We start from the raw sequence: 10958 nt of genomic DNA on the forward strand, positions 1-10958 counted from the left end.
GGCTGGTACAATTGCAACATTTAAGAGGCATTTGGATGGGTATATGAATAGGAAGGGTTTGGAGGAATATGGGCCAGGTGCTGGCAGGTGGGACTAGATTGAGTTGGGATATCTGGTCAGCATGGACAGGTTGGACCGAAGGGTCTGTTTCCATGCTGTACATCTCTATTACTCTATGACTCTATTACAAATGATTGTGGCTCCAGCACTGATCTGTGTGGCACTCCATTAGTTACAATTGCCATCCTTAAAGTGACCCCTTATCCAAACTCTCTGTCTTTTATTCATTAGTCAGTTCTCGTCCATGCTAATATACTGGCTCCAACACATTGGGCTCTTACATTATTAAAGTAACATAATGTGCAGTACCTTCCCAAACTCCTTATGAATATCCAAATATATCACATCCATTGTTTCCCCTTTGTCTATTCACTTGAAGCATGATGGAAGCTTTTATAACTAATATTTATAACCAATTAAATTAATATTAACCTAGAAATGGATGTGCTGTGAATGCAATATTTCTATATATTAGTGAACTATAATCAGTTGGATATTTCAAAATGTTGTTACCCACATCCTGATTACTTATGTTACAAGGGATTGGGTAAAGATACCCTGCTGGAGGTAAAATACAGACCTGGTTTATAGTGGTGACTGTCTATAAACTGGGTGACAGATATATGAAAACTGAATTGAAGGTCAACCAGACAAAGGCCCTAGACATGGAAGTATTTGGACAATCGACAGCATTTTGCGATAGGAAGGATATTGTAAAACATAAAGGGTTCAAAAAATATTTATAACGATGTTGCCAGGGTTGGAGGATTTGAACTGTAGAGATAGGCTGGGGCTGTTTTCCCTGGAGCATAGGAGGCTGAGGGGGGACCTTAATTTATAAAATCATGAGAAGGATGGAGTGGGTGAATAGACAAAATCTTTTTTTCCTGGAGTAGCGGAGTCCAAAACTAGAGGGCATAGGTTTAAGGTAAGAGGGGAAAGATTTAAAAGGGACCCAAGGGGCAATGTTTTATGCAGAGGGTGGTGCGTGTACGGAATTAGCTGCCAGAGGAAGTAGTGGAGGCTGGTATAAGTATAACATATAAAAGACGCCGGATGGGTATGTGAATAGGAAGAGTTTAGAGGCATATGGGCCACTTGCTGGCAAATGACACTAGATTTATTTCGGATATCTGGTCAGCATGGATGAGTTGGACCAAATGGTCCGTTTCCATGCTGTATAGTCCTATGACACTATTTGATCAATATAACCAGCTGCTGTGAGTACAGATCTGTACCTAGGTTATTGCCAAGCCAGAAGACAGAGAAAATCTAAGTTCTTTCAAATTTGGATGCTGTTGGCTGGCTAGCATTTATTTCCTGTCCCTAGTTGCCCTTGAGAAAGTAGTGGTGAGTAGTTTTGTGAACCACTGCAGGCCATGTGCTTAAGTCAACCACAGTGTTGTGACGGTGGGAATTCCAATATTTTAAACCAGCAATAGAAAAGGAACAGTGATATATTTCCAAGCCAGGATAGTGAGTGGCTTGGAAGAGAAATTGAAAGGTTGTGTTCCTATCTATCTGTTAAAAATGACACAACACCAGGTTGTAGTCCAACATGTTTATTTGAAAGTACAAGCTTTTCAGAGTGCTGCTCCTTCGCCAGGTAGCTGATGAAGCAGGCAATCCCAGAATTTCTTTCAAGTCACAGCTCCAAGATAAGTTAAGGTTTCTGAACAAAATGAATCTGCAAATACAAATCTGCAAATGCACATTCATGCCGTAGACTTATATTTGTGTGTGTGTGAGTGTGTGTGCGTGTTTATTCAAAAAGCACACAATCTGTAGGCAGTCAATATGACATTTTATAAATTCCTACTTTGAAAATAAAACCAGTCTGACTCCAAGTTGGGATACAGACAGACTCTAAACTCACACGTTTAATGCATTGCCTGAACTGAGATGTCACTTTTTTTATATACTGATAAAACCTTAAGTTACCTCGGGACTGTGACTTGAAAGAAATACTGGCATTTACATATGAATTAATTGAAACCTGCATCCCCATGCTAAATGATTACAGACTTAACACCCATCTCGGTGTGTTTAATACATCACATCAGTTGTATGACACGTTGATCTTTTACTTATAAATTCTGTGTCCTATGTACAGTAGTGCCTCAACTTACGAACTTAATCCGTTCCAGTACCCGGTTCGCAAAGCGAAAAGTTCGCGAACTGAATCAATTTTCCCCATTGTTCGGATAGCGTAAGGATGCTTGGATGGCTGTTCACAGCGCACACGCCAAAGACGAACTGAATGAGATCACGTGGGGCCCGAGAGCTTTTGCGTTCGAGAAGCACGTAGCGAAGCAGAACAATGAAACCACATGGTCGCACATGGGCTTTTTGCATTTGTCCCTTCATTTGTACCTTGAATTTCGTATGTATGTTGAAGCAAAATTTTATGTTCAATCCTGTTCGTAAACTGATTTGTTCTTGAACAAGGTCGTTCGTATGTTGAGGCGCTGCTGTATTTTGCCCCATTAGCTACCTGTCAAACAAACAGCAGTCCAAAAGCTTATACTTCCAAAAAAGTCTCTTGGACAGTAACCTGGTGTCATATCATTTTTAACTTTGTCCGTGCCAGTCTAACACTGGCACCTCACATCATATCTGTCTGTTGTCTTTGTCCTTCTCGGTCTAAGTGTTTTATTTGTATTTTTTTAATAAGGCAAATGAATAGCCTTCCCAGCATCGATGCAAGCCTTTCTAAATGAAAGTGCAGCTTAAAATAAACAGTTAAGAGCAGTGTTCTGTAGCAAAAAAGCATAGCTGTGAGCAAAGATCAGATGGTTCTGCCATTTTTCCTTTCCAATTCAATTCAAAAGTAGAAGGATGCTCGTGTGATGTCATTATTTCTTATTTGGAATGAACATTGTCTAATGGCTGAAACTTGCAACTGCAAGCCTGCAATATTAAATTACACAGCTATGGTGCTTCGTCTAAAATTCCTGAAGGGGCTAAGACCAGTAAAGGTGTGGCAGCAGTGAAAAATAAAGAGAAACAGAAATGAACAGGGAAAAACAAAAGGAGAGAAAAACAAAACCAATACAAGAAATAATCACACACTGCATGCTACTTCTAAAACAAAGCAAACACCTCCAAAGAGAAATCTAAGTCAAACACCTGCTTTGATATGTGGGTTGTGTTGCCAATGGTACCTTTATTAAATTACAATTTTCAAGCTATTTATGCAGTTTTATTTAACAGATCTAGTGATAGGTGATCCTGAGAAGAGAGCTCTGAAATCTTGTTTGCCATTGGCAAGGAGAGGCTTCACAGGATCACTGTCTCTGTCCTTCCCATGGATGGTCAGAAGATAAACGCACAGACTGTCTTCATCTCCTTCAAGGCCACAAGTGGAGTGTCACAAAGAAGCAACAAAGTACAGAGGCCACTACATCATGAATGGCTCTTTCTCAGACCCTGAAGCGAAATTCCAATCCCAAGGAGTTGAATAAAAATGATGGTTAAACCTCTGAGCAAATGTGTATTCTTCATTGGTGATAAGAGTTTATATGTTCTAGACAGCACCTTCAATGTAAATGTTAGTACAGGCAGCTATGAATTATTTCCATACTGAGGTACAAATTCAGATGAGAGATACCTGAATCAGGTGATCCTTTACATTTATGGTATCCGAGGAGAACCTCAACTTTCAGTCCAGACTGGCCTGATTTCTACTTGCAGAATCTTGTTTGGTTAGCAACACAGTCTTGCACCCATTCTCCAGAGGCAGACAATATGGCCACAATTGGCAATGACACTATGCAGATAAATTGATCTCCAGGGAGAAATTGAGGACTGCATCTGCTGGAGATCAGAGTCAAAAAGTGTGGTGCTAGAAAAGCACAGCCGGTCAGGCAGCATCCGAGGAGCAGGAGAGTCCACATTTTGAGCATAAGCTCTTCATCAGGATCTCCAGTTGATCTTCAGTGTGTCTAACAAGCACATTTTCAGCCCATAAATAATACCTAAGGTAATCATTACTCAGAAAGATGCTGGTTTGACCTGTTTATATCTCAACAGGACTACACGACCTGTTCCAGTTCTCCTGGATGAACACACTTTTGAAGAACAGGTGAAGAGTAAGGCAGAAGAAATTCGCAAGTTCCGCCAAAGGCGAGAGATGATCCTCGAACAGCGAGAGAAAGAAGGGCAGGCTCGCCGTCAGCTGAAGACACAGCAACTGCAAATGTGTGAGGCTTTGCAGGTAAGGTCATTTGTTGCCAGAAATACTCCTTGCGAAGCTTCCATTACAAACTAGAAAATGCCACTTTCCTGCAGTATATGCTCCAAAGAAATTTCAGACTTCGTTTACACACAAAATTAAGCATCAGCAATGTAGTACTAAGGAAGGGCTGCACTGTTAACGGAACCACGTTTTCAGTGAAGCTGTATCTGCCCTTCCAGATTGTCCCACAACATCTCACATCACCAGTTCCAGTGTTATCCCAGCTGATGGCATGTCAGATCCCTGACTGAAATATGGCTTGATAGATCACATTTTGTTTTGGTTTGAATGAGGGGTCTCTCAATGAGACAGAAGGACACCATGTTGTAGATTTTGTCTTAACAATTAAACAAGTTTATAAAGCAAAAGAAATGAAGTTAGAAAAAAAACAATATGATATAAATTTTAAAAGCTTTAAACACACTGTTAAAGTGTAATTTTATTAATCCCAAAGCACTCCTTACAATGTCAAAAAAAGATGTTTTTGCACAGGTACTGAAAAGCTACTTCTTTACAAGTAATACACGAGAATTCTTTTCCCTAATACTTCAGTAAGGTAGCTGTGACTTTAACTTCTAGGCTGGAACATCTGATAGCTTATTCCTGGAACTTTTATACACCTGAATTTAAGAAGACGCAGCTTCGAGCCTTTTTCAGGATTTTATCCCAACACTTCCAATCTTGGGACTATAACTAAATCCATACTCTAAAGTAGTCTAGTGTCACTATGTTTTCTGAAATAGAATAAAGAACTGCAGATGTTGGAGATCTGAAACAGAAATTGCTGGAGAAACTCAGCAGGCCTGGCAACATCTGTGAGAAGAAAGCAAAGTTAATGTTTTGATTCCGGTTACACTTCATCAGAGCGGTTAGCAGCTGGAAAAAGTTGGTATTTGTACTGAAGCCAAGGTTAGGGCAAGGTGAGTGGTGAACAGCTAGGTGGAGATGAAGCCCAGAGAGAAGAGATGTGAAAGGGGATAGGTAAACAACGAGACTATGGATAGTGAGTCATTTGGGATTTTACCCTAATCTGTTAATTCTACAATCACAATTACTAGTACTTGGCTCTTTATTCCAGATTTATGTAATTTACATCCTCCAGTTATCACAGTGGGAATTGAACATTGATCTCCCGAGTATTAGTTTAGGTTTCTGAGTTTCTACTAACATAATCTTGATGCTACCGTTATAGTTATTAATCCTATTAAGCCACAATTTGCTTTGAGTGACTTGTATATCTGAAACCCCACATCCCTCTGCCATTCTATCGCAGCCAATTAGTTTTCACAGAACATATGGCTTTTCTTTTTTTCCACCAAAATGTAATCCATCACATTTTAACTACAGAACAACCTCGATTATCTGAATGAGATAGGCGGGGAGTATTTTGTTCGGATAACCAATTGTTCGCTAACTGACCTGATCATAAACAAAGGAAGCCTTTACGGGAGCTTGAGATCTTGTTTGGATAATCCAAAATTCGGATAATTGATGTTCAGATAACCGAGGTTGTTCTGTTTATTAAAATTAATTTGGCAATTGCACATTTATTTCCCATGTTTATTGATATCTTCCTGCATTTTCCACAGCTGTCCTTGATATCAACATTCAGTTTGATGTTGTTTGTGCAAGCATGAATACTGATACAATCCCTTGTTTCCATTTACTGCAGGAAGCCTTGGATGAAGCTCGAAACAACATCTACCAACTCAGAGAGTCGTACAGAAATAAACTAATCGAGGAAGAATCAAAGCAAAGAGAAATTGCAGCAATGGAAGCAGCTCTCCGAGCAGAGCCAGAGAAAAAGCCCGGGAGTTCCATGAGCAAAATACCTAAGAGCTCAGGAAAGCGAAAGTAAAACTGTAACATGACATATCATTTCCAATGTTTTAGATTGTATTTTTAATCACATTTTATTGCAATGTCCTCCAGTCATTTAGTGTTTTTAACCATATCTCCAAATTTATTTCCAAAGTTTCATTCTTTATTTTTAACTAAAATGTTAACTAATTTCTTTTGATCAAGTTCTGAATAGGTCGATCTTTAAAATAAAACCTCAAAAATACAATTTATTTCTTTTCCATTTCTGGTTGGCCTACTCTGTTTCCATTTTTTTTTGTTTTGGATCTGCAGTCGTGATTCATGTAGGCCCTTTACTTTGGCATTTCTTGAGCTTTTTTTTCAAATCTGAATCACACTTATTAAATATTTTTCTCTTGTAGCAGAGGTATGTTTAAGGGGAAGCTAAATAAATGTGAGGTAGTAAAGAATCAGAAGGATTTGCTGATTGTGTGATTGGTTAAAAGAGGAAAAGATTTGTAGAGAGCATAAACATCAGCATAGCCATGTGGGCCGAATGGCCTGCCAGCATTTGTCACAAGCAAGCTTGGCACCTGATTAACAGTGCTGGCTGCTGTCTGGGGACCAGGTACTTGTTCTAGCATGCAATGCTGCAAGACAGATTCTAGCCATTGCAGAGTTTAACATTGGAATTTAATTGGATTTAATTAAATTAAATTAAATTAAATTGGAATTAACAGCAAATTGGAACAGACAGGAGAGCAAAAGACCACCAGTGACCCTCTCTGCTTCAGCAAAAGCAATTTTGAGCACCTCATTTTAAACGAAACTTTACTATCAGTAGTCTAATATCGCAGCATTATGGCTCACCACAGTGCTGTTGTTCTTGTCATTTGCTGCTTTGAAAATTGCCCCGGTTCTCTCTGTCCACTGAATAACCTCATCAACAAGCTTAACAGTTAATTGGAGGTGACAGAGTTGCTGGCTTCGTGACCGTCCTTCGTGAAAATTACCACACATTCCAGAGGCATCAAAAGATTAGCACCAAAACCAAGAGTGGCCATACCAGCCCTCAGCTGCCTGGGTGTGAGAAAATCCTGCCCCAATTTCAGAGATATCTTCACATGCTGGAGGCAGCCATGGTGCCTACTATGATGACTGAGGAAAAATGAAAGAAATATTGGGTTGATGGATTCAGGAAATACATCTCTAGATTGGTGGTTGCTGGAGTTCTTGAGAAGCCCCTCCAGCTGGCAACTTAGTCTGGAAGCCTAAGCATCTGATTGATGTTGTTCATCCCATAATTAGAATTACAGAATGGTTAAAGCACAGAAGGTGGCCATACAGCCCATCATTTCTGTCTGTTCACTGTAGGAGCTCCTCAGCTAATGCTACTACTGCCTTTTCCTTCTTTTCTGTTCAGTTAACTTTCAAATTCTCTTTAGAGGGCCACAATTGAATCTGCCTCCAGTGTGCTCACGTGTAATGTATTTGAGATCCTAACTGCATAAAAAAGATTTTCTTTATGTTGTTCTGGGTATTTTTTTGCAAATTATCTTATATTTATGTCCTCTCGTTCACAACCATTTCCCAATGGGAATACTTTCTCCCTATCTACACGATCTACACCTTCATGATTTTGAACAACTCTATCAAAACTGCTCTCAATATTTAACTGCAATTGGGACATCAGTCCTGTTCCAGCAGTTTATGGCAGTAACTCAATGCTCAACATCTTCCAGGAAAAAGCAGACCAGATCCACCACCTTAAACATTCATTGCTTCCATCACATATACACAGTAGCAGCAAAGTATATGATCTACAGGATGAACAACAGGAAATCACCAAGGCTCCTTAGACAGCATCTTCCAAACCCTTGACCTCCATCATCTGGAAGGACAAAGGTAGCAGATACATGGGAGCACCAAGCTGTGCTCCATTGTGTGTTGGGACTGTGTCACTGTTGCTTCATGCTAGGTGAAAACTTGCAACCCCCTTCCCAACGCCACTGAGTATATACTTGGTCTGCAGCAGTTTAAGTAAATGGTTCATCACTACCTTCAGAAGGACAATATTAAAAAAAAATCACACAACACCAGGTTATAGTCCAACAGGTTTATAAACCTGGTGTTGTGTGATTTTTAACTTTGTACACCCCAGTTCAACACTGGCACCTCCAAATTATTCAGAAGGACTATTAGGGATGAGCAATAAGAGCTGCTTCAGCCAGTGACCACCACGTCTCATGATGAATAAAAATAAACTGAAGTTCCTCATTCCTGGAATCACTTTTATAAATCATGTCTGTATCCTCTCCAATTCGTTTGCATCCTTCCTTAACTGCAATGGCAAGAATTTTGTATAACACTCCAGTTGAAACCAAACCTGTTTGTTCAGGACTCACCCAGCAGCCCCCTTCAGCTTTAAAGAAGAGTCCATTGGTCTCAAAATGTTAATGTTTCCATCTCCATTGGTCCCGAAGGACCTCACAAGTTTCTCCTGTAATCTCTATTTTTACCTCAGATTTCCAGCATCCACTATACTTTGTTTTATTTGACCATAACTTCCTTTGTTATTTATAAAATCTAGCATCCTGGATGCTCTACTAGCCACAGTTTCAAATTGCCCTGCCATTTTCAATTGTCTTTCCAAGTATATTCCAGTATTTCTCTGTTTATACACTTCCTTGAAATTTCCATTCTTTATTTTGTGTTGTTTTCCTCATTCTCCTGACTAAAATATATCACTTCGGCCTGTAATATAAAACTTAGAACAGTACAGCGCAGGAACAGGCCCTTGAGCCCACTATTTTCATAGTGACCATGATGCCATTCTGTCTTCACATGGTCCATATCATTCTATACCCTGCCTGTTAACATGTCTGTCTAAATGCCTTTTAAATACTGCTACTGCATTTACTTCTACCAGCTCCCTGGGCAGTGCATTTTAGGCACCTACCACCTTCCGTGTAAAATGTTTGCCTTGTGCATCACCTTTAATCTTCCTCCCCTCACCTTAAACCTATGCCCTCTAGTTTTGAAAAACAGTTGACAATAAGAGCATGGTACTCATATCCCAACATTTTTTTGCTTATTTATTTTGTCATTCATTCTTGGGATATGGACAGCACTGGTTTGCCATGTTTACTACCTATCTCCTGCCTTGCCTGAGTTGTTTGTAGTGGGTGAACTGCAGCAGTCCTTATGATGATGGTGCTCACTTACAGATATGGGAGTGTTATGATCTCCATAGAGATCATTGACACTTAAACGTAAATATAATGCACAGTTATTAACTGAAAGAACTATGCCACAAAAAGTCATGTTTTAAGTAAAAAAACTAACTGTACAATCAAGAATAAATTAAACCAAGCACTATTAAGACTATACTTTGTAATTAGACTCATAGAGATGTACAGCATGGAAACAGACCTTTCGGTCCTACCTGTCCATGCCGACCAGATACCCCAACCCAATCTAGTCCCACCTGCCAGCACCCGGCCCATATCCCTCCAAACTCTTCCTATTCATATACCCATCCAAATGCCTCTTAAATGTTACAATTGTACCAGCCTCCACCACATCCTCTGGCAACTCATTCCATACACGTACCACCCTCTGCATAAAAAAGTTGCCTCGTAGGTCTCTTTTATAACTTTCCCCTCTCACCCTAAACCTATGCCCTCTAGTTCTGGATTCCCCCACCACAGGGAAAAGACTTTGTCTATTTACCCTATCCATGCCCCTCATAATTTTGTAAACCTCTATAAGGTCACCCCTCAGCCTCCGACGCTCCAGGGAAAACAGACCCGGCCTGTTCAGCCTCTCCCTATAGCTCAAATCCTCCAACCCTGGCAAAGTCCTTGTAAATCTTTTTTGAACCCTTTCAAGTTTCACAACATCTTTCCAATAAGCAGGAAACCAGAATTGCATGCAGTATTCCAACAGTGGCCTAACCAATATCCTGTACAACTGCAACATGACCTCCCAACTCCTGTACTCAATACTCTGACAGATAAAGGAAAGTATACCAAATGCCTTCTTCACTATCCTATCTACTCCATTTTCAAGGACCTTTGATTTTAAGAGCTACTGTATTTTACTTTGGCCCAAGAGTTCTGACATAGTTAACTGGATGTTGAGGGTTATTCTCTTTTTAAAACAAAGCAAACCATGCCTCGGCTTCTGAAATTCTCTTTCATTTCCCCTCAGTATTCCAGAGCCTCTCACAAGCAATTTTGCTCCAACACTCCGTCAAATTACATAATTCTGGATTAGTTTACTTCCTTACAGTGTGGAAACAGGCCCTTCGGCCCAACAAGTCCACACCGACCCTCCAAAGAGCAACCCACCCGGACCCATTCCCCGACATTTACCCCTTCACCTAACACTACGGGCAATTTAGCATGGCCACTTCACCTGCACATTGTTTTTTGGACTGTGGGAGGAAACCAGAGCACCCAGAGGAAACCCACGCAGACATGGGAAGAATGTGCAAACTCCACACAGCAGTTGCCTGAAGCGGAAATTGAACCTGGGTATCTGGCGCTGTGAGGCAGCAGTGCTAACCACTGAGCCACAGTGCCGCCCATGGATCTTAAGCTTGGGATCTCACTGCATTCTTATTTGTGACTTTTAAGATTAGAAATGCCTTTTTGGTTTCTGATAGGTCTTGGCGATAGTTGGACATCTGCTTTTCAGCTCCTTTTCTATTTCAAACATATATTTCATTCATAAAAAATATCTTTGTATATACATTGTCACGAACACAGAGCTGTTCTGTACAGTTGCATCTGAAGGAAACAAACAAACATTAGAGTTTGACACTATCCACAAATACCAAAGACCTCTCTTACATATA

The 10958-nt window shown here is 40.2% G+C and overlaps 1 protein-coding gene across 1 annotated transcript in view; it reads left to right on the forward strand.

Moving 5' to 3' along the window:
• Positions 1-6155, forward strand: part of adgb (androglobin) — a 344259-nt gene extending 338104 nt beyond the window's left edge. The window contains exons 34-35 of the mRNA XM_060831153.1: positions 4093-4276; positions 5970-6155. Coding sequence (XP_060687136.1) covers positions 4093-4276; positions 5970-6155 — 370 coding nt within the window. The remainder of the gene's footprint in view (positions 1-4092; positions 4277-5969) is intronic.
• The last annotated feature ends 4803 nt before the right edge of the window (positions 6156-10958 follow it).

The sequence above is a fragment of the Hemiscyllium ocellatum genome, chromosome 10 (genome assembly GCF_020745735.1).
Source record: "Hemiscyllium ocellatum isolate sHemOce1 chromosome 10, sHemOce1.pat.X.cur, whole genome shotgun sequence".
NCBI lineage: Eukaryota > Metazoa > Chordata > Chondrichthyes > Orectolobiformes > Hemiscylliidae > Hemiscyllium > Hemiscyllium ocellatum.